Source organism: Primulina tabacum, chromosome 9 (assembly GCF_025594145.1).
Source record: "Primulina tabacum isolate GXHZ01 chromosome 9, ASM2559414v2, whole genome shotgun sequence".
In the NCBI taxonomy this organism is placed as follows: Eukaryota; Viridiplantae; Streptophyta; class Magnoliopsida; order Lamiales; family Gesneriaceae; genus Primulina; species Primulina tabacum.
In genome coordinates this window covers 32,248,200-32,273,537 of record NC_134558.1, presented here as the reverse complement: position 1 = coordinate 32,273,537, position 25,338 = coordinate 32,248,200, and the positions used below count along the sequence as shown (strand labels likewise).

Sequence of the window (25,338 nt, the reverse complement as noted above, 5' to 3'; positions counted from 1 at the left end):
TTCATTACCTTTACTGATGATCATTTGAGGTATGTGTACGTTTATTTGATGAAACACAAATCTGAAACATTTGAAAAGTTCAAAGAATTCATATCTGAAGTAGAAAATCAGCATGAAAGAAGTATTAAGGCACTTCGATCTGATCGAGGTGGAGAATACTTAAGTGCTGAATTTTTGGGTTATCTAAAAGAGAATGTGATTCTCTCACAGTTGACTCCACCAGCAACACCACAATTGAATGGTGTCTCTGAACGTCGAAATTGAACCTTGATGGACATGGTTCGATCTATGATGGGGTTCACTGAATTGCCTATATCGTTTTGGGGCTTTGCGCTTGAAACTGCGGCAATGTTGTTGAATAATGTCCATACTAAAGCAGTGGATAAAACACCATATGAGATATGGATGGGAAAAACTCCCAAATATTCTTACGAGAGAATATGGGGATGTCATGCTTACGTGAAGCAGATAGTGAGAGACAAATTGGATAGTAGATCCACTTTGTACTACTTTGTAGGATATCCAAAGAATTTTGTTGGGTATTATTTCTATCGTCCCAATGAAGCAAAAGTGTTTGTTTCAAAAAAAAAATGCCATTTTTTTGGAAAAGTAATTTCTAGTTGATAGAAAAAGGCAAGATGATAGAACTTGAAAAAATTCAAGATACTCCTTCAACTATAGTAGTTGAACCTAATCTCCAACAACCAGTAGTTGAAGTACAAGCTCCTAGGAGGTCTGATAGTGTTATTAGACCACCTGCTAGATATATGCTTCTTCATGAACAAGACCATGATGAGTCTTGTGTTGGATATGATCCAATGAACTTTAAGGAAGCAATATCTGATACTGATTCAATCAAATGGCTTGAAGCCATGCAGTCAAAAATGGACTCTATGTATTCAAACCAAGTCTGGACATTAGTGGATCCACCTGAGGGAATCGTTCCCAAAGGATGCAAATGGATCTACAAAAGAAAGCTTGGGGCGAATGGGAAGGTAGTGACCTTCAAAGCAAGACAGGTTGCAAAAGTTATACTCAAAGACAAGGAGTTGACAATGAGGAAACTTTTTCACCAGTTGCTATGTTTAAGTCCATTAGAATACTACTAGCCATGACATCATGGTATGACTATGAGATATGGCAAATTGATGTAAAGACTGCATTCCTCAATGGAGACATCAAAGAAGAAATTTATATGTCTCAACTTGAGAGATACACATCAGTAGGAAGTGAGCATATGGTATGCAAACTTCGGAGATCAATATATGGTCTCAAGCAGGCGTCAAGGAGTTGGAACCTCATATTTGATAGCACTATCAAAGAGTTTGATTTTGCTAAGAATCCTGAGGAACCATGTGCGTACAAGAAAGTTAGTGGGAGTGCAGTGACATTCCTAGTACTTTATGTTGATGATAACCTGCTCATTGGGAATGTTGTAGGATTACTGCAATCAACTAAAGTATGGTTAGCCAGTAAATTCTCCATGAAAGACATGGGTGAAGCATCCTACATATTGGGAATACAAATCTACAGAGATAGATAAAAAAGGATGTTTGGGCTCACCCAAGCCAATTATATCGATATCATTTTGAAGCGATTCTCTATGGAAGAGTCCAAGAGAGGATACTTACCAATGTGTCATGGTGTTACTCTATCTAATGCAATGTGCCCCAAGAGTGATGGAAAGATAGAGATGATGACACTTACTCCATATGCGTCAGCCATTGATAATATCATGTATGGTGTAATATAGACACGTCCTGATGTTGCTTACGCTTTGAGTGTTACAACCAGATATCAGGCGAACCCTGGTCCAATGTATTGGAAGGCCGTGAAAGATATTCTTAAGTACTTGAGAAGGACTAAGAACTTGTTCATGGTCTATGGGGGTGGAGAATTGAAATGGGAAGACTACACGGATTATAGCTTCCAATGTGACGTAGATGATTCGAAATCGACCTCTGATTTTGTATTCATGCTATATGGTGCGGCTGTCTCTTGGAAAGGTTCCAAGCAAGACACCGTTGCGGATTCCACCACTGAAGCTGAATGCAATGTTGCATCTGATGCAGCCAAAGAGGTAGTTTGGATGAGGAATTTTGTCCAAGAGTCGGGCATTATTCCTAATGGAGTTGATCCAGTCCCGTTGTACTGGAACAACACTGGTGTCGTTGCGCAAGCAAAGGAACCAAGGTCTCATCAGCGATCCAAACATGTACTGAGGAAGTTCCACATCATACGGGAGATTGTGGGAAGAGGAGACATATCAGTCGAAAGACTCCCCTCTGCAGATAATGTTGCTGATCCACTTACATAGCCCTAGCCAAGACCATTGTTTTAGAAGCATCGCGAAGTAATGGGATTATGGGTAGTTGGCTCTAGGGCAAGTGGGAGATTGTTAGAGTAGATGCCCTGCAAGCCAACGGTTGGCTAGGGAATTTATTGACTCATTTGTAATAAACAATCTTTATTTTAATATAATTTAACTTTTTATGGTATTGTTATACTTTATCTGTATACCCATGCATACAGCATAGATAAAGTCCTTGATTATGCTTTAATACAAATGAATCGTAATTCGATGTTGAAACTCATTTGTAAACACTGCATATTCTAAATTCGTTCCTAGTCGATTCAGCCGCCTAAAACAGGGATAAAGGCCGCTTAAGCTCGAGACTAGCATCTGTGATGTTGTGTACTGCGTTTTTTGGTAAGGGCATAGAGATGTCCAAACATGCAGATGGGTAGTCATATGATGATTATACCGAACAACCCTCCCTTGGACTTTCCAAGTGGTTATCATTCATCGAGAGGATAAGTCCATGGTTATGATTGTACACCATTAGTCCTTACGACCCGGGACAACACTGAGGCTCTATATGCTAGGGCTGTGCTTTGACTCGTTTACCGGCTCCAGGAGAGTCATCAGGTGGCGAGGTTGGGTACAGTTGCGACACATATAGGAGCCAGTGCATTGTAGTCGGGGATTCACCGCTCACCTACGGATGTGGATATCCTATGTGATCTAATGTAATAATAGTGCATGGAATCTCTGGCCAGAGTATGAGATGTACGTTGGAGAAGGAGTTCTCCAATAGTACACGTGATGCCACTATTATAGTTATCACATAGTTATCGAATTAATATGCAACCCTCGATGAACCAATGGTTGCAGATTCGATAGGGATATATGAGATGAAGGGACCGTACTGTACGCTAATCATAATCAACTGGTTCTTGCAGGCACTATCAGTGATACCTAGGGGATCATGGGGCGATGCTACTAGACGCTCTTACCATGATCCGATGGGTGCAATCAGAAATGAGTTCTGACATTCTTGATCAAGGTGTTGATGAAAAGAATGGGGCTAAGTAGGGTAAGCCCGAATAAAGGATTATGTCCTGAATCACAAAGAGTTGTGAACCCACGGCTAGCTGTATCCCTGAACTATTGAGGGTCACACAAGTACTGGATTGTTTGTTCCCGTTGAGAGAATAAATTCAAGGAGTTGAATTTATATTATAATATAGTAAATTCAAGGAGTTGAATTTATGATAATTAAATTTTGAGAAAATAAATTCAAGGAGTTGAATTTATGATATAGTAAATTCAAGAAGTTGAATTTATGAAATTTGGAGAGAATAAATTCAAGGAGTTGAATTTATAAAAAAATTTGAGAATTTAATTTATTAAACTCAAATGTTGGGTTTATTAAATATTAAATTTTGGAGGTGATAAAAATTCAAGAAGTTGAATTTATCATTTAAATAATAAATTCAAATGTTGAATTTATAATGTATTTAATTTATTAAGCTCAAGAGTTGAGTTGATTAATTAATAAATTAAATATGGTTGGTAATATGTTTAATATGCTTGTAGGAGTACAAGTCCAACATATTAAATAATTAAAGTTTTAATGGACCTTGATTAATGGATTAAACTAGTGTTACTAGCTCAATTAATTAATCAGGCCAATTAATGTTAATTAATGGGTCCAATTATTATATTATGGTAATTAGGCCACCTAGCCTCCAAAAAGATGTGCATCGAGATTGCATTTGATAAGGCATGATTTTTGAATCTTAAATTTACTTAATTAATTTGATTATTTAAGTAAATAAAGGATTAGAAAGATAATTAAAATATTTTATTCTAATGGCATGCATTTTGATAAGGTTGTTCGGTGATTTTGAAAGGGGATTGACAATTCTTTCGATTCTTTCAATTTTCAAAGAAGCTCTCGAAAATTCTTCTCAAAAAGCAAGAAAACTCGGCCACTCTTATTTTGAGGCGGTGTCGTTTTTGGTGTTATATCTCTACGCAAAAACATCTTCTAATTTTCTAGTTCAAATTAGAAGAGGAACAAATATTTCAGTCGTGGACCGGATTAGAAGATCGAAGAAAGTTCGTAGGGATTCATCAAGAGCTATCTCCGCTAAACCCGGAATAGTTGGAGCCGTATGATTTATTCACCAAAGGTATAAATTTTAACATCCTATGAATGTCTTTGTTAAAATCATACGAGCGCCCAGAGCAAAACATATTTTGATTGTCAAAATAAACAAAAATTTTTAAACTTCCGCTGCGTTTGGGCGTGTAGAAAACCGAGATCCAACAGTAAGATGATCATAAGTTGGCAGTATAGGAGAAAAAGTTGTTGAACCCAACAGTCAGGTGTTCACGTTCGGACATCTACTGAACAAACAGCAAACCTCGCCATCTACTCAACAACTTGTCGAAGTAGTTCCACTTATCCTCAGCGTTGAGCCTTCAGGCAATGTGCCTCCTATCGAGTCCAAGATGATCTCTCCTTCCCAACCAGATGCTGTGCCATCTCCATCGGTTAGGGAGATATCTCTTGCAGAGCTCACCATCCCAATCCACGAACTCTGCAAGGTATAAGTCGAGCTCCCTGGATATGATGCTCTCAAGTTAGAATGGGTTAAGATCGTGTTAAATTGATTCGGTTGGGCCGACCTTTTGACTAAGTTTATGGGCCTAAGATTCTTGTGCCAATCCGGCCCATTATAGGGATCATCTCGTAAGAATAATATCAACTCATAGTCTAGGTATGATAATCGAACATGTGACATTCTATATATTTTTTTAATATTAAGTATTATAATTTTACCGAAATCTATATATAGTGCTAATGATGTATGTTAAATTTCTTAAATTTTACGACAAGTAAATCATGTTTTAATTGTTCTTTTAGTAACGACAATTATTGTTTCTATTTAACGTTTTGTTGTTTTCTTTTTGTTAGGATGGTGAATTATTACTAATTGCGATTTTGAGAATGCGAAATCTCGAAATAAATATATTTTGTCATTCCCAACATTTTTATTTCTTGAGATTATAACAATTTGAAATTTTTTTCTATAAATTTGTTGGAAATTCCGGTCACTTTTCATTGTAAAATCGAAATCCCAGTTCCTCTATTTCTTATTAGTCTTTCTCTGTTTATTGGCCCTGGTAAAACCTTGTATCTCTCTTAGACATTTTCTCGCGGTGACCTCATTCTTCGGCAGATTAAAAGGTACTGAAATTACAAATCTCGTCGTAGCTTCATAAGGTTATAAAAATCTTTCATTTAATCGTTTGCGTTAAGCCAGACATTAATGATCCTATGTAAGTTAATTAGCTTGTTGAATAAATAAAAAGTAGTGTATCAATAATAGGCTGGAATATAGTCGAGAATCCACTCTCTTGTGAGATAGTCTGACAAATCTTTATCCGTGAGAAGGGTCAACCATGTCCTATATTTACAATAAAAAGTATAGTTGGTCTCTTACGAGACGGTCTCACGAATCTTTATCGGTGAGACGTGTCAACCCTACTGATATTCACAATAAAAAGTAATACTTTAGCGAAAAAATTGTTACTTTTTTCAATGGATTACCCAGATAGAAGATCTGTCTCATAAAATTGACATATGAGACCGTCTCACAAGAGTTTTTATGAATAACATATAATTTTTTTTAATTTAACTCTTTTAGATATATATTACACTGATGTCTTAGTTTATGAAACTATCACGTTATATTTAACTCCATTAAATCTTTAACTGATAACTCAAATCGCTAAAAAAAAAATGATTTGCATGTTTCGGATTATTACAAGAAGGATGTCAAAGAAAGCTGCTCAACGATTCGACCTTAACTTAAATGGAGAGGAAATCATTGATTTGGTTGACGACAATCAACCAAGGAGAAATTATCGACACACTCAGCATCAGATTCAAGAGCTGGAAGCGTAAGATCGATGATTTTTCAATGGAATAATTGCATGAAATTGGTAGTGCTAAATAATATATAAATTGAACTTGAATTTTTTTAGGGTTTTCAAAGACGACCCAAACCCGGACGACAGACAACGAAGAGCACTGGGCCTTGAATTAGGGTTGGAGCCGCAACAAGTGAAGCATTGGTTCCAAAACAAGCGCATACAACTGAAGGTAAACAAAAAAAAGAAGAAGAAGAAGAAGAAGAAGAAGAAGAAGAAGAATTTTGTTAGCGTATCTTTGATCTTGGATTTTTTTTATCATTCAAATGGTAATTCCATGATTTCGATTTGTACAAGACGCGACATGGCCACCAAGAAAACATGAAGCTCCATGCAGAAAACGCAAGACTCACAGCCGAAAACACGAGCCACAAGGAGAATCTCAAGAATGTTGCATGCGTTAGCTGTGGCAACCCTCTTCTTGTAAGACGGGAGATGTCCGATACGGAACATCGATTGAATGCAGAAAACGTGCAATTGAGAGCAGAGGTGATTATGTATTTTCAATATTGTGAAAAATAATGGTTTCTTCTGTTCATATCTATTACACCTCAAATGTTACTTGTTTGTTTCATGTATTTAGATTGATCGTTTGTCGGCGATAGCGGCGCAATACCTTGGCAGCCCCGTTACAGATTCCGACAATACTCCCCATGCAAAAGCTCCGTGATTGTTAGTGGTTGATGAATGAGTTATTTTGATCACTGGAACTTGCATGTAAATCTCGCTCAAATCTGTCCTTTTTTTTATTTGAAAAATTCCTTTACATGTGTTTTTGAAACAATTATTCTGATTTGACATAAAATTTTGAGATTCGTAAAATCTATATTTACCAAAAATGCACCAAGATTGCACAACTTTGAATGAACACAAATAGACCTAATGTGATTACAAGTGAGACTAAGATATATATATATATACTAGCATTTCACCCGTGCGATGCACGGAGTGATGATTTATATAATTAATGATAAAAATTAGTAAGTAGTAATGTTTGAATAATTATTTAAAATAATTAATATATTTAAATTTTAAATATTATTATAAAAAATTATCATATCAAAATATTTATGTCATTTGAGTAACACTCAAATGATGATAACAATATTTTGTCATTAAATTGACTTATTTATTTTGTTTAAGTGTAACTGTTATTAATAAATAAAAAATAAAAAAATATTTAAAAAATCATATATTATTTGTTTATCAAAATTTTAAATAATAAATAAATATTTTTTTAAAAATTAAATTTTTATGCCACTTATTTAGATGAATAAATTTATTTAATTTTTGAAAATGTTAAAAATATTTAAATCAAATTTTTATTAAGATACATATATTAAAGTTCTATTAAGATATATAATAATAATAACATTTCACAGGCAGTTAATATACCAAATATTAATGACGTTTTTTTAAAATAGTTGAAAAACTTATCATTATATTCAAATTTGATATTTTATTTAATATGATATAGAGTAGTAAAAATTAACTCTATAAAAATAACACACAACATAAAAACATAATTGGAATTAAATAGAATGATATAATCAATGCAAATACTTAAATATAGTTATCTTTTCAAAGAACATCAAATTTAAATTTAAATTTTAAAAAATAAATTGGAAAAAAAATAACATTTCATTACATATTTATTTCTTATTTGTTTCAAATATTTAATATGATAGATCAATATATTAATAAGTATCAACTATTTTTCTTTTATAGCATATTACTGTTGGCGGAAACTTTGTAAATAGAACAAAAACTATGTTTATATATATATATATGACATTATTTGAGAATATTTTTCACTCTTTTCATGATCGGACGCTTGATTATTTCATATATGTGTGAACCCCATAAAATAAAGAAAATATAAATAATACATCTATATCAAAAAAATAAAATATATGGAAAAAGTTTGTAGCCACTTGGTAATGAAAATAATAAGTTACATTTAAATTGATATAAAAATAATAAAATTCAAATTTGAATTAGTAAAAAAATTGATATAATCAATGCAAATAATAATTGAAGTTATCATTTATTGCAGTACATCTATTTCGAGATTCATTATATCTATATCTTTCTTTTTTTAGCATTGTCATTTTGACAGGAACTTGCTATTTTAAGCAAAATTCTGCTTTATATATATATATATATATAAATATATAAATATAGATTTGGGCAGGAAATTACATAAAATAGTTGAGTAAAAAAAATAAAAAACATATAATACATACATTACTATTTGAATTAATATAAAAATTAATTAAATTCAAAATTGAATTAAATAAATTGAAACAATCAATGCAAACAATAATTGAGGTGATCATTTATTGCAGTACATATATGTCAATATTCATGATATATCTTTCCTTTTTTAGAAATGAGATTTTGGCGGGAAATTACTATTTTTGGCAAAAATTCTGCTTTTATATATATGGAGAATAATTTAAAATGTCAATCCATTACCCTGCGTTTGTCAGCTATTTTCATCTTTTATAATCCTTAAACGATCAAGTTAACTATAACATAACAAAAAATAATAATAGAAGTGTTTGATATATCATTGGCGTATTTATGTTTTATTTAATTTTTTTTAAAGAAAACACATTTAAATTAAATTTAAAACTAAAGGGAAAATTAGTATTTTTTTTGTCCAACAACTTGTTCAATTTTAAGTTTTTGGTCCTCTAAGTTTTCAAATGTTTGATTTGGTATAATAACTTTTAATTTTCTTCTATTTTTGTCTAATTACTGATGTGACATCGAAAATTGTTGAGATGTCAGATGTCTCATTGAAAATTAGTTCAAAATAGCCGAAAATTAAAATTTAGTGTAAAAAACCAAATTTTTGAAAACTTAATGGAGCAAAAACCAAAATTTGACGTGTTAATGGACCAAAAGACATTTTTCCAAAAATTAATATACCTTTTTTACAATTAAACAAAAATGTTCATTTTTGTGATAAATGACAAAATAAACATGTAGTTAAATATCATCAGAAAACTGGTCGGATACCTATCAGTATATATTATTTCGACCATTAACAAAACTTAATGCATTAATTTTTCATTTAACAAAAAGTTGAATTTTTATTCCATTTTTAACAAATATGTTTTCACTTGGTTCAGATTATAAAAAAATAAAATAAAAATTAAAGTATATGCATTTAAGTATATTTTGGATAAGTATTTGGTTGAGTTGGATCTTTAATAAAATAATTTCACGTCGAGAAGTTTGAAAAAAATTTATATGGATTATTTGTTATTGTGGATTGATGCATGAAATATTCGACATATTATCTTATTTGTTAAACCGTGGAGATCAAAGTTGAGCCGTTTGTAGTTCAAAGTTTGTATGGGCATGTTACAGTTCGTTAACATACGACGATAATATGTAAAATATGTTTTAAATATATTTACGTGTTGTTATAGTTTTTAATTAGATTCTGTTGAGGTGTGAAGTTTATTAATGTTTTGTTGATTTTATGCTATTTCAGTGACATTTTTACGTGTCGCTGGGGCTAGAAATTAAATTTAGTTTACTCCCATGGAAAAACTGCATTAAAAAATATTTGGGGAGCCATTTGCAGCTAACTTGTTAGATCAATAAGGACTCGGATGATCCCATCCGCACTCATGAAATTTGAAAACGTTAATAAATCATGCGATACACCCATTGTTTTATGACTTGTTTCGTTGGTGTTTGTTAACGCGCAGCTCTTGACATGTTTTTAGGCGAAGAAAACATAAATGAACCGATCTCACATCGAAAGGAGAGTGATTGCGAAAGTGTTCAAGTATGAGACTGTGCAGTTGATGAGAGCTTAAAATATTTGATATGTACTACTCATATCAAGAAGATGCGTCTTCTTCTCGGGAGCTCATCAGATAAGAACTCTAAAGTTAAGCGTGCTTGACTTGAGATAATTCTAGAATGGGTGACTACCTAGGAAGTTTCATAGGGTGCGTGTGAGTGGGGATATAAACATGTTGAAAAGACTCGTCTTGGTACAGTGAGGACAATCGTCGAATCTGAGATGAGGCATTACAGAACCACTTCTGTTGATACTAGTTTGGAAGAAGCTGAATCATGGAGAAGTATTGTGATTATTATTGTTATTGGAAATGTAAATTTAAGCTTCAATATTCAATTTTTAATCCAGATGTAATCTTTGTATGTTTTTATACCATCAAGATACAAATAAGCATAGTCATTAGTTCATGATTATTCGGAATTAATTTATGTAAATTTCCCGGGCATTAAAGTAGTTAAACCTCAGAAGTTCATGATAGGCTGCTCTTTCTTTTTTAGGAGATGAAAGATAAAATTTAACACCCAAAAAAAAGGGGGATATTTCAAAATTTAACCATTCCAAAGAGATTCAATCTTGATTGATTACATCCGAACTGAAGTTGAAATTACTTTAGCGCATTTTTGCTGACAATAAACTACAATACAGATTGAGGATTACATAATTTCCTGAAACCAGATGCCCAAAACTTTGTATCACTTCCTCGTCTTAATTCCTAATTGAATCAAGAACAAAGGCAAGATTGAATCAAAGAAATAGGAAAACTTGTATTAAAAAGAATGAGATATCATGGAATAACAGATGAAACAACGCTTCTGCACCTGTCCCGAAAATTTTCAAGAAACAGGCAGAGGTTGATAAATGAAGAAATACAAGAAATGAAGGGATATTCGAGAAACTCAAATTTTTTTTGTGCCTTTCACCTTTATACACTACCCTATAATCCTTCCTACTCAACACCGGACGCCTTTACGACAATGAAGCACACCAGCATCAGCAGTGAGGATCCCTACCATTGAAGCCGATTTAGCCACCAGACTCGAGGGCTCTGGCGTAGCTTGCAGATGCACTACGCCCTGATGGCACGAAGTAGGCACCGTTTAGCATCATATCGCCCTCTGATTTCCAGTTCCAGTATCTCCATTTATTGTTACTTAGATTCACCACTCTCTTTGTTATCTGTGATCAGACAAAATTTACGTGGTAAGCTTCTTGATCAACTCATAGTTTTCATGAAAATTTTGGATGAAATAGCGTTGAACTAACCTCTTTCGCAAAAGGGTTGTTTGAGGCCAGAAATCTGTTGCCTTGGCTGTTGATTGTGGGATTAGCACTGCCACCTATAGCATACATCTCCCAAGATGTGTAGTCATTGTTTACTACATGGAAATGTCCATGCCTGCACCTGGATTTCGAGAAAATGGGCGATCCATTACGCGAATATATATACACGTATTCGAGGAGTAAATGCGAGTTTCATTTAGCAAAAAAGATAGAAAAAGGGGCCTCAAGGGATGTACCTCGGCATTCTCTGGATTAGTCCCTCCCCAAAATGATTGTAGGCAACGGTAACTTGCATGACTTTGTCTCCTGTGTAAGAATCGTTGTCCCAGTAACATTACCTGTTTTTTAACGGAATCCGACAAAATATTAGATGGGAGAATATCTCAAATTTATACTAAATCATGCATAAAAAGAAACGTAACAAAGAAATAGCGAGAAAACCGACGAGCTTACGTACCTCATTATGCTGAGTGAAATAATTGTTCGAAATCGTAATCGCGGTGGAACCCATGATAGCATCAATCAACCCATCAGAACAGCTCGAAAGCCAGTTATGATCGATCCAAACATGGCTAATGGCTTCCTCCGAATATTGAAATCCCATCGCCATCCGCCATCGTTCTCCACCCATAATGCGAAGGCGAGCTCCGAACCATTGCGTTCCCCGTGCGCTTGCAGTCATGAATATGCAGTCCATGGATAATGATATTCGTCACGTACTGAATCGTAATTCAAGCTCCATTCGCAATATGCACGTCAGCGCCACGGCCGTCAATGGTCTTGAAGCTGTTCATGATCAGCTCTTGCTTTAGGGTGATCACCATATCTCGTTTGAACACGATCCATAACGGCTGGTCCTGGATCACGGCGTGGCGGAGGGTACCTGGACGGGGGTTCACAGGATCCTCGTCGCTGGGGTCGCTGACGACATAGTATCTGCCGTCTCTTCCACCGACAGCGTTGCGGCCGAAGCCAATGCCGCAATCTGCCAGGCGCCGGCGGTGGCGCATCCAGTTTGGGTCGCACCGCCAGCAGTCGTCTATTGGGTTCCCGGTTGCGCAGGTCTCGGTGGCGTTGTGACTAGTAGTTCTGCATTAATGCGAAGTCACTTTTACTACCGTGTTTCAAAGTGTAATCAATACACATTCATAATATTTTTTTTTGTTTTACCTTTCCCATTTTTTAGAATTAAAGTATCCAAGTATTTTTACTAGATTATAAACGACATAACAAATCACAAACTATAAAATCATTTGAAAACGAAGTGAATCTTACGCATCGACAACAACGGGAGCCTTGGCCTGTGGATTATGTGTTACCGCGGCTGTGGCAGAGCCATAACACATGAAAAAATCTTTAGATTTGTCGAAAACGCCTCCATCGATGCTCGGAAAACTTATATATATCTGGGTATTAATTTGTGGTATATATGAATTTGGAACAAATGGAAAGAAGTCTGTGTTGAATTGAGGGGAATGAGAGGTTTGTGCAATCCCATTATATAAGAGGGTGGGGAGAAGGAAGGAAAATGGGATTGCTCCTTATTTTACCCAACTTGGACTTCATGTATGTGCTTTTTAAAAGTTAGGTTAATTAAGTTGTGTCCACTTATGTTATATTAACGTTGTTGAATTTGACCATAAGTAGAAACATGTTTGACTTTGTGAAATTGGTCAAAAAAAGTCATATTTCTTTGATTCATCACGTTGTGATTCCTTAATCATTAGGTTAAGTGGACCTTTCATATTTGACAAGAGTTATAATATGTTATTTTAAAGCAGCATAAATGTAATGTATATCATTATTGCTTTTAATGGTTCGATAACCGAATGCAAAAACTTGTGTGCGACGGCCTCACGGGTCGTATTTTGTGAGACGGATCTCTTATTTGGGTCATCCATGAAAAATATTACTTTTTATGTTAAGAGTATTACTTTTTATTGTGAATATCGGTAGGGTTCACCAGTCTCACAGATAAAGATTAATGAGACCGTCTCACAATAGACCTACTCATAAACGAATCAATCAATTAATTTACAAAAAAGTTAAATATTTCTTTATTTCCATCATTGTTACAAACATTTACAAAACATGAGTAAATTATGGTTATTTTTATTATTTAATGAATGTCAAATTAACTCGAAGCGTGGGTAAAATTCAAGGTCAAAGAAAAAAGAAATGCCCAGTTGTCAGCCACATTGCTCTAGTTGAATATTTGTAGGGGAAACAGTTCTTCTTTGTATTGAAAATATTACTGTTGAGCTTGTATACAAGTGATACATCAGTGAGACGGCTTTCCAGAACACAATCGTAGAAAACCACGTGCTCTCCAATATTTTTTAGTGGTGTTGTAGGATTCAAAATTCTTTCACATCAATTACCATTTTGCAATAACAAAATGGTATTAATTACTCTTGTTACTGATGAGAATTTCAAGAACCTATTTGAAGAACCTCTCGCCTCTCCTGGTCTCTGACTCCTTTACACTACAATCCATCCAGACATGAAGGTGACAAAACCTAGGTTTCTGTTAGGCTCCACAACTTGTTTCATTCGGCCATCGGAATACGGAGCAGCAGCGCCGCTACTGTCTCCAGGAGCTGCGACAGCTGAAATATCCTTCATCGAAACTTCACTTGAACTTACAGAAGTGATGACCGCGTCGATGGCGACGAAACCACCTCAGCTGAACTCCGATTTTGATTCAGATCTACCGAATCTTCCAGAGTCAACCGTCTACTTTACGAATGGATAGAACTTAGAAGCAGGGAGAGGAGTTCATGTGGACCTGCATGCAGACGCTTCTCCGGCATTGGCCATTGAGTTTACTTAGCCGTTGTATTGTAAAAATTAACTATAAAATTGATCTCATTGGATGTAATGGATGCGAAGTAGGTGAGGTCTAAGAGTTTGATATTTTTTATCAATATTTTTTTATTAGTTTACTGTATATGATTTATCTGATTATTGTGATTTACAGTTTTATTTTAGTTCGATGTTTATATAATACATATAAAAAAATATCGATTATGGAATCTCATGTCGTAAAGAAATATTTCTATAAATTTGAGTAATAGATATATGATAGAGTTATTAGTTTTATTAATCGCGAAATTTAAAAAGTGTATGGTAGTTGAATTTAGATTGAAAATTGAATTAAAATTTAGCCATCTTTAATTAAATTTGTTATATATTTTGCCTGGAAAAAAGATAATAGTGATATTTTTGATTTTTTTTAAATAACCTATTAATAACATAGATTTGATATTTAAACAATAAAATAATTTAAATCATGCACACAGGACACCCTTCACGCATAAAAACGAATTTATTACCTTTTTCTATTTTAAATTAATTTTTAATACACAAAAAATTTTGTGAAAACATTTTACAGTTTAATTTTGTGCGACGTATCTCCGATTCAATACAATTCATGAGAAAGTATTAAGTTTTACGTCGAAATATTACTTTTTATGGTAATTATGAATTGAGTCGATCAGTTTCACGGATATAAATTCATGAGATCGATATAAATTAATGAGATCAATACTAATGAGCTAGTGTTGTAAAAATTGTATTTTGTATTTCAATTTGGGCTTTGAAACACAACAATTTCCCCCTAATTATTTTGTTCAAAAATTACATTACTCCTAGTGATTTTTCATTTCAATTATGTGTGAGTTATATTTGGAATTTCACGTGGAAATATTAAAACCAATTTTTGTAGTACCCTCATGTTTGATTAAATAAATAAATAGAAAAATATAACAAACTAATTTTATTTAAAAGTGGTAGAGATTTGATGGAGAAACAAACAAGGGAATATACAAATTTTGAATTAACGCATAATTGTTTACGCTCAAACGTATAAAACATATCATTTTAAAGCTATGTATCTAACATTAGCATAAAAGTTTTGCTAATTGAAAGTTTTGTATCGTTATCATACAAATATTTTTTTCGGACGAGCCTGTCGCGCATAGTTTATTCAATATAATTTAAAATTTATCTAACTAATGTGATTTACAAGTTATTACGTTAATCCAAAAATTTATCCACTATAAAATGAATGATAAAAGTCCGTGATTCTATTGATATAAAAAAAAGGTTAATGTATCAATTAAGACATAATTTGGTACACATGATAGGATAAACATGTGATATATAATATAAGGATAAGTTAATGATAAATAAGATGTAGGATATTATATTTAATGTTTGGTATGGTTTTAATAAGAGTGATTAAATTTATATATTAAATTGTAATGACAAAATTAACATTATCATAATAAATTTTATAATTTCAAAGTTGTTGTTTGAGTTCATATTTTTTATCTGTTCATGCACTGATAGTATTTGCATGATTTATTTATTTTTACCTAATTTTATATATAATATAATATGATAATTGAGCCATTGATTTTGTGAGTCAAGTCAAATATCAGTTTTTAAGGTTAATCGAGTGATACTAATAATTTTATTGATATTTATAAAAATTATTTATATAATTATCTCAAATTCATTTATATAATTATCATATTATATAATATATAAAAATTAAAATATTTATTTGATTTTAATTTCTACCTACTAGCATAGATTTATAAAATTCATTTATAAATTGAGGGCAATTAAGTCATTTGTAGTGTATTTTATCATTAAATTAAAATTATCACATCTAATAGAAGGAACATTTTATCATTTTAAAAAATTATTTATCATGGGCCCATTATACTATTATGGACTTTTTAAAAAGGTACCAAACATGGGATAAAGAGGATTATTTATCAATCTCTCCCTTATCTTATGTACCAAATTATGTCTAATTATACTAAACAAGTAATATACTTAATCCTCTCGAACAAAAAAAAATTACAATTCAATAAAAAATTTAGAAAAAATCAAAAGTTCAGTCCATAGAGAATGACTATCCTGCCAACTTGGCAATTGTCCTTTTATATAATATAATATATTTATTATTATCATTATTTTTTCTTTACACGTTAACTATTGGTCGAATGGAGGAACAACACGCTTTTTAATAAAAATTAAAATAATGAAAGAATAGCGTTCCCGCAAAATCCCGACCAACAGGAGGAAACCCGCGGGTTTGATTTGAACCGTTTACAGTGATTCGATCCATTTACCCGAATTCCAACCAACAAATTGAAATGATATGTTTTGCATGAGTTAATCATTCTACTTCTATTTCAACCTTTATCAAATTAGTAACGTTTTCAAGAGTTTATTTAAATGTTTTTAAATTTTTAATCAATAAAATGTTTGAAAATTACGTGTAAAAACTGATAAATACTTAAAATAAGTTCTAGTTAAATTTACCTAAGACTACGTTTGGATAAATATTTAAAATGTTTTGTAAAAATTTGTTAAATTTTTTTATAAGTTGTTTTAAAATAAATATGTGTTTAAATAACTATTTTATAAAAAATTGTTTTAGAATTGAAAAAAAGTTTTGACAACTATTTAGAAAAAAGACTTATAATTAAAAATAAATAAAAATAAATTTGAACATCTATTTTACCAAAATCTTTTAATTCTTGTTAAACACGCGATTTTATTCTAAAAACATCAAAACACACATTTTTAATAAGGTGTTTGGATTACTACTCAATCCAATAAATGTCCAATTACTCGATCCAAAAAATAAATGTCATGTCAACGATTAGATACCCATCATATCGAATTTATATACATACATACATATATACATACATACATATATACATACATACATATATATATATATATATATATCATGCATATTTACATAAGTTTTTATAGTAGATGTTCAAAAGATCAAATTATATATATAATATATATATATATATATATATATATATATAATATTCAAAACCCGGACCTGTATTACCATATTTTGGGGGTAAGGGTCGGGTAGGAGAATGGTTTCCACGCCAAGAATTGGAGACAAACGGAGCGTCAGCGCCATATCTTTCCCTCTGCCCCAATTTTTTTTCTCGTTTCATCGGCTCAAAATTCGAAATTATCGGCGCAATTCCTCTTAATTTCCCATCCGGGAGCGTTGAATCACGACGTCTCAAAGAACAATCGCTCCGGAACAGCAAAAGGTCAGTGGATTGACTGCAATGCTGCGCAAATGATCGTTTTTTAATCGTTTGGAAAATTTTGAGTTTTACCCTCATTAAAGACGAAGAATTTCGAAACCGTTTATGTTCTGAAGTGCGATTAGCTCGCAGATGTTTGATTTTGTTTCCGATGTGGATTTCAGGTAATTGCTCGGGATAATTGCGTTTGATAATCTAGAGACGAAGATGAAATATTTGGGGTAAAAATCATTGATCGATAGGGTTATGCTGTCGTTGTAGTTATTTTGACATTGTGCTTATTGTAGGCACTTATGCTTAGCTGTGTATGGCTCGTATCTGCTGCACTGTTTTATATTCTTAGTGTGAGTGCGTGCATTTTCATTTTTCTCCCCACTGTATTGGCACCTGTAGTATGCAATTGCAAAATCATGTAGGTAGGAAATTTAGTAATAATGTTGGTAGAATGTACTAAAAGAAATTAGGAACTGCCAGAGATTGTAATTCAGTGGATGGGACGTGAGAGTTTTCCATGCGAAGTTGTTTGGAAAGAAGTTAGAGCTTAAACAAGAGAGTCTAGAAGGAACATAGAGTAACTCTAACTCCATTGTTGTCCTCCTATATTCAAAGAGAGCTTCGTTGGAGTTGTTTGGTTGATCAATGAGGTGCAATCAAACAGAATATTGGGATAGTTGAAGAATTTATTCCAATGCAGCTAAATAAGGCCAGTAAAAATACCGCTGAAACCGTGAACGGTGAGGAGCCTGGCTTTTATACTCAATGGACTCAGCAGGATTCGTTGGAAGCTGTGACCAGAAGCAGTGTTCCAGTGTGGGATTATGTAAATAACAATGTACCTTCACAGAGGGGTGAGTTCTCAATGGAATTTCTTCAGGGGTCTGCCACGGCTAGAGTTGTTTCTGCAGTGGACGGTGATGGTACCAACAATGAGAAGAGGGTCGGGGTGTCGGATGGGCAAATTGTTTATGAGGACCTTGCTAGAGTTCTTGGTTTAACGAGAATGAATTCTGAATGTGGCTCTGACCTCACAGAATTTGCTTCTGCTCAAGGGTCTATAACAGAAATTGAAAACGCTGTTTATGTGAATAATGAAAGCACAAAATACAAGGATAATCTGGCAGGTGGGCATAAGCCCAGAAAGTCTGGAAGTGAGGTGTCCTGTAATCAGGCTTTTTTGGTGCCAAATATATCAATATTAAGCGAATCGGAGTCCTCTAAATCTTTATATTCTTCTGGATTAGGAGCTTCAGAGGGCTCCCATTCTGGAAAAATGAAGTTTCTTTGCAGTTTTGGCGGCAAAATACTGCCACGACCAAGTGATGGAAAGCTCAGATTCGTTGGGGGAGAGACCCGCATTATTTCAATCCCAAAGAATATCTCGTGGGAGGAATTGTCAAATAAAACTGGGAGAATTTTTAACCAGCCTCACTCAATCAAATACCAGCTTCCAGGTGAGGATCTTGACGCCCTTATATCTGTGTCTTCCGATGAAGATATGCAAAACATGATTGAGGAATATTATGGTTCTGAGAACCTCGAAGGTTCTCAAAGACCACGCATATTCTTAATTCCTTCTGATGAACCTGAAACATATTGTGCGCTTGATACTGCCTCAATTAAGCAAAGCGACCCTGGTAGTCACTATGTTATTGCCGTAAATGGTATAGCCGAGGCTGATTGCAGCTCCCAGAAATACAACAGCAGCCAGATTTCTGTTTGCGAAACAGTTCATTTGATACCAAATTCAGAAAGCAATCCAAACTACGAAAAAATCTCATCGTCCCCTCTATGTCCGTTGGAAACCAATCATGGTCTTGGTGTCTCTCATCCAACTGAATTTTTGAGTGAGTCCCATAATTTGTTTAGTTCCCCTTCCTTGACTCATGTTCCTAATAGATTGGCTGACTTGAAATTTGACAAGAAAACAGCGTTTAAAAGCACTGCATTACTTGGTAGTGTTGAAGATCCAGGTGCATTTGGCACTGTCCAAATGCCAATTCCGTCTGGAGAGTCCATGTGCTACACTGATTCTCATGGTAATACTCTTCAAATGACTCATTTGATTTTACAAGGGGAGAACTTGACTCCTTCAGAAATAGAACACAATAACAGCAAACCCAAGCAACACTGTCATGATGCTGTTGCAATCATGGAGAGGGAATTGGGACTAGAAAATCCTCTTCCTCAACCCTCTATGTCTGTGGGGATATTTTCAGCATCCAATAACTCGTCTGGTTGCTATCGTGGAATGCCTCATGCCTTTTCTGATTCAAAGCTTCAGGAACAGGGGCAGAAATATGGTTGTTCTTCGCAGGAAGGTGCAACTCAGTCATTCTCATTGAACTTGGGAAGGCCTCAATCATCATCTCACATTGTAGAAGATGCTTTTCTAGGAAAGCCAGGTCAATTTCATGACAGTGTTGGCTTTATCGATGCTCAGTTTCAAACTAAAGAATCTAATGCAGAGCCATCCTTTCCTGTTTCAGGGGATACATTGATCTCTCCTTTTGGCTCAGATTTGTGGAAGAAGTTTGAATCGAATTATGATGCAAATAGTCATGTCGAGAAATGCTCATCAAAAAATGAGGATTTGAGAAAGCAAGGTTTTATACTGAATGAAAATGGATGTAGCTCGAGATACGGTGGACAGAATAATCACGAATGCAATGGAAATTTTTCATATTGTGGAGAAAATCTTTTGTCAAGCAAGGTGCCTATGGTTGCCGTGGAGCTAGCAAAAAAAATGGAAAATGTCAATATCGAGGCAGCTCCCCTTGATTGTCTTGGCTCTCCAAAACAGGATCGTCGTATTTCTAGTTGCTTGGTCGATCTATCATCTGTAACTAACCCAACGACTTTAAATGATTCAGAAATCAAGCAATCCCATAGCAATTATATGGGGGAAACCTTTGGTGGAGTCACTAGAGCTGAAACAGAAAGCTACTCATCTTGGACCAGGAACTTAGAAGTGGGAGGGCTTATTCATAACTCTGAAGAACAGCATCCAGATGAAAACTGCTATGGCTATATACTTAGTGGATTATCTAGTGATCTGGTTTTACCTGAGGTTCTGGTGTGCGAATCTTTCGAGGGTTCACGGGTTGCTGGAAATGAGCTGTGCAAGGTACGAAGACCAGAAGATTTGCATAGACAAGCAGCTTTAGATAATACCAGTTTGAACAGAATGCCACATAATCATTCTTTGGTTCAGAATCATATGAGAGATTCTTTATACCCGAGAGAATTTTCCCTCCTCGACGATGAGTTGCCCAATAACTCTGACCATAGGGTTGAAATGTCAGCCAATGTTGGACTTTCAGACAAGCCCCGAGAATTACAAGATGTTTTAATATTTGATAACCCTGAGCTACATCAGCAGAAGCCTTTTCCCGCTGCTCAGAACTTGGGTGTTGATTTATCACATGCTGAATTTCCCTCTCCAGACACTGTTGCCTCAGAGGGATCATATGCTGTCAATATCCAATCTTCAACAGAAGCTCAGAGTCTTGTACATAATACTGTTGCAGAGGTGGTATTTGTGTGTTTTTGTTTTTTGTTATAATTTCAAATTCATTGTTCCAACATTTAATATAACTTTTAAGTGACTTCTGCTGATGCAGGATGCCAATGCTGAGTGCGACGAAGAGGGATTGTTTAGTGATGCAATGATAGCTGAAATGGAAGCTGATTTATATGGGCTGCAGGTATAACTTATGTTTTTCTTGTTAAGAGCAATTTTTTAGCTTCTTAAATTTTGCTAGTGTCATCTTAATCATTTTTTAGTGTAATCCTATTTTTTAATGGCTGTGTTGGGAAAGTGGAAGAGACACTCGAGAAAGATTGTTTTGTTGCCTTACTAAGGAGTAAGGGGTAAGTGAACATCTTGGCAGATGTTGCCATCATTTTGTCCTTCAGACTTGTCAATTGAATGTCGAGTTAGGATGATCTTTCACATTTTGTGTATGTTGAACTGATGATATCAACCAAGAGATTGATAGTTTTTCCTAGCCTCTGTTATTTAAATCGACTGGCTATGCTATTGACACATGGAAAACTTTATGCAAAAGTTGATCTTGGAAATCCCCTGTAAAGTTAGAGCTCTGACGCAATGTGATGTATAAACTTATGTAAAGACTTCAGTTGACATTTGGAAAAACTCTCTATTTCCAGCCTATATTAGAAGTTATTAGAGCATCATTTGTTACCATAAGATAACTGAAGATCAATCAGATAAAATGTCTATATCATGCATGAGTTTTCTCCTTACACTAATCCTGTTGAACTATTTTCCAGAAGTTGATTGATATCTGTAGAATGGAGTTGATTTTGTTTTGTGTGTATCTCTCTCAATTTTGGAGTATGTATCTTCATCAATTGCCAATTTATCTTGTCTGAGTGGAAATGTAGATCATAAAAAATGCCGATCTTGAAGAATTACGAGAGCTGGGATCTGGCATGTATGGAACTGTATATCATGGGAAATGGAGAGGAACAGATGTTGCCATTAAGAGAATTAAAAAGACCTGTTTTTTAGGAAAATCATCGGACCAAGAGCAGTTGGTGGGTCATTTGTGTATTTTCTTTCAGCTGTCACTTACTTGTGCGAAACCTTTGTACCACACATTAAAGTGAAAGTGATTTTTTTGTTGTGCCTTTGCAGACGAAAGACTTTTGGAGGGAAGCACAAATCTTGTCAAATCTTCACCATCCAAATGTGGTTGCCTTTTATGGGGTGGTACCTGATGGGGCTGGGGGAACTTTGGCGACAGTGACAGAATTCATGGCCAATGGATCTCTTAGGAATGCTCTAATTAAGAAAGATAAGTATGGAAACTTTCCTTTCCTCCTTAACTCTGCATGATCTTGTTAATTATTTTGTACTTGACATTCTGAAAGTCATATGGCAGGGTACTTGATCATCGTAAAAAGCTTATGATTGCCATGGATGCTGCGTTTGGTATGGAGTACTTGCACTCAAAAAATATTGTCCATTTTGATCTGAAATGTGATAATCTGTTGGTAAACCTGAGAGATCTTCAGAGACCTATATGCAAGGTATTTTTTTATCGGTGATCTGTGTGTTAGCATTTTCCCTGTAAAGGTGCTGATTGCCATTGGGATGCCTCTGTTCATAAAACAATAAGCTGGAAGACATATTCAGTTATTAAGGGGAAAACTTTTTAAACCAATTGGGTTATTATTTTTATTTACTTTTCCTAATTTTGGTTGTTTCTGGAATTATAATTATCCGCCATTTTAAATTCTGTATTCAACAACTTAGGGCTTTGATAAGTGTTGAAGCAGTATGAATGCAAGCTATCGTTTTTTCAAAATCAATGTTCGCGTGGCCTTTTGTGGAGTCATTACATGCAAATGCAATATTCACGCTGTTTGATAGGTTCTTTTTTGGGAGCAAAGAACTTGCATATAAGCTAAGAGTTCCTTGGCATAGTTTGTTTGTGTGGAACATCAAATAAAATTCTTCCCTCTTTCTCATGTTGTGTGCAGGACAAATATCACTAATATGAAATGACATTTTGTGATATTTTTTGGTTGTGTATGCATCAGATTTTCGCAATTGGGCTTTCTTCGCCTGTAATATTCCCGACGATTAATAAATTTTTTGTAGGTTGGAGATTTTGGACTGTCAAGAATAAAACGCAATACTCTTGTATCTGGCGGTGTACGAGGATCCCTTCCATGGATGGCACCCGAACTATTGAATGGAAGCACCATCCGGGTATCTGAAAAGGTAAGGACCATTGTAATTATATGCCATGTTAGATCTTACAAATAATGCTTCTCAGTCACATCTGAAAGAATCAGATGTTATAATTTGAGTTCAACAGGTTGATGTGTTTTCATTTGGCATATCACTCTGGGAGATTTTGACTGGGGAAGAACCTTACTCCAATATGCACTGTGGGGCAATAATTGGTAAGCCAACATCTTACTCGTGACACAAGATCAATGCTTAAATGATGACAATGTTGGAATATATAAAAACAAGTCCATGATAAGGTAATTGTGACACAAGATCAATTTGAATAATGGAATTTTGATGTCGGTTGCTTGATAACAACGTTGGAATATATAAAAACAAGTCCATGATAAGGTCCATGAGGAATTGAAAATGCTACTGAACTGGATTTTGTGGTGGACTTGATATAAATATGAAATTATTTCCTAATTATGCATCTAGGTGGAATCGTCAAGGATACTCTACGTCCCCTGGTGCCAGAATGGTGTGATCCGGATTGGCGGAAACTGATGGAACAATGCTGGTCAGCTGATCCAGATTCCCGGCCTTCATTTACTGAGATCGCTAATCATTTAAGATCAATGTCTGCTGCACTTCAGGCTAAAGGGAACACCAACCCAGTTCGGCAAATGAAGCCTAATATCCCATCTCAAAAGAATACAAATGCGTAGTTCTAACAGAGGTGAATACACATTATAGCCTCTTGGAACAGCTGCTGGGTCACAATTTTGTGTAGATGTATCTTCGTCCTTTCTGTTCATATTTTCTTCTCAAGTATATTGAATCGTTTTTTCCTCATTCCTTTATTCTTTTGCCACCTGAATCCCTCTTGGAAGAGGGCATTTACGGTTCCGCCTTCCTCTAAAAGGTCGGCAGTTGCAGTTGCAGTGATTTTTCGGTTGGTGTTTTCTTGCTCGTTACATAGAGAAAGTATGTTTATTGTCTTTTTGGTTCATGTGTTGTACCAAATACCTGTCATTGGCATGTAATATTGCAGTCAGAAAATTCTTAGCTGTGATTGACTGCAACTTCTTGAGTTGATTCTACTTTTTTTCTATCGATGGAGTTGCTTGTCCCGCTGTGCTGTGTGATGGCAACGATTGCTTCTTGTAACATTATGAAATTATAAACCATTCCTCGTATGCTCGACGTTTTTGGTTCTGGTTCATGCAAATGATCATGACTCGAGAAAACATAACGTTATTAAAAATCATTGATAATTATATTAGAAAGTGGAGTAGGTATTCTGTGAGACGGTCTCACGAATCTTTATCTGTGAGACGGTTTCACGAATCTTTATCTGTGAGATGAGTCAATCCTACCGATATTCACAATAAAAAATAATACTCTTAACATAAAAAGTTATATTTTTTATGGATGACCCAAATAAGATGTATATCTCACAAAATACGATCCGTGAGATCGTTTCATACAAATTTTTGCCTAGAAAATATTGTAAACATTTGAAAATTTTACTGATAGATAAATAAACTTGAAGTCAAAAAATAGTTTATATAAATTAAACAATTTAATTATCTCTTATTATATCTATACTATCCTATTATAAAGAGGGAATGTCTTAAATAATTAATTTGGCATGTCAACTTCAAAATTGCAATTATCGCTCTTATTTTTAATTCATTTACTAATTATTTTGTCTCATTATCTTTTTATATTTTTAATCTTATTGTTTTGAATTAATACAAATTAACACAAAACTTTAAAATAAAATAAATTAATTACTGTATTTAACTCTAAAAAATATTAATAATAAAAAGGATTAAATTAATCGCTATTACCTCTGGTAGGTTTGATATGATCATTTTCTAAATACAAAACCAACCCTTATTTTTTAAAAATTTAAAGTTTATTTCACATATATCTTAACTCAAATAAAAGAAACAAAGTTGCTCCACAAATTGAAAATATTTTCAACCCAATCCTCATATCTGGTCTTCAATGTTATCTTTAGAACATTCTCCTCCCTAACTCGTATATAATGATATCCAGATTTCAACTCAATTTTCGAGTACACTGAAGTCTCCTATAACTGATCAAATAAATCGTCAATACTAAGGAG

At 34.1% G+C, this 25,338-nt stretch overlaps 1 protein-coding gene and 1 pseudogene across 2 annotated transcripts; one reads left to right on the top strand and one right to left on the bottom strand.

The window, feature by feature from the left end:
* Positions 1-10,752: 10,752 nt before the first annotated feature.
* Positions 10,753-12,472, bottom strand: LOC142555253 (putative pectate lyase 14; annotated as a pseudogene).
* A 4,803-nt stretch (positions 12,473-17,275) lies between these two features.
* Positions 17,276-24,294, top strand: LOC142555252 (RAF-like serine/threonine-protein kinase 20). Of its 2 annotated transcripts, none has more exons than XM_075666028.1 (9): positions 17,276-17,500; positions 17,662-21,026; positions 21,118-21,201; positions 21,905-22,057; positions 22,158-22,321; positions 22,405-22,552; positions 23,127-23,249; positions 23,347-23,434; positions 23,700-24,294. In XM_075666028.1, exons 2-9 carry the CDS (start codon positions 18,186-18,188, stop codon positions 23,927-23,929), a joined length of 3,831 nt encoding a protein of 1,276 aa, XP_075522143.1. In that variant the 5' UTR covers positions 17,276-17,500; positions 17,662-18,185; the 3' UTR covers positions 23,930-24,294. The 2 variants fall into 2 exon arrangements, with proteins under 2 accessions (XP_075522143.1, XP_075522142.1); XM_075666027.1 differs by having other exon boundaries at positions 17,662-21,029.
* The last annotated feature ends 1,044 nt before the right edge of the window (positions 24,295-25,338 follow it).

Bases quoted from the DNA above. Each gene is read 5' to 3' on its own strand.
- LOC142555252 (XM_075666027.1), top strand. From the start codon at position 18,186: ATGCAGCTAAATAAGGCCAGTAAAAATACCGCTGAAACCGTGAACGGT. The intron at 22,058-22,157 runs GTGGGTCATTTG...GTGCCTTTGCAG, and splicing joins CATCGGACCAAGAGCAGTTG to ACGAAAGACTTTTGGAGGGA. The intron at 22,553-23,126 runs GTATTTTTTTAT...AATTTTTTGTAG, and splicing joins TTCAGAGACCTATATGCAAG to GTTGGAGATTTTGGACTGTC.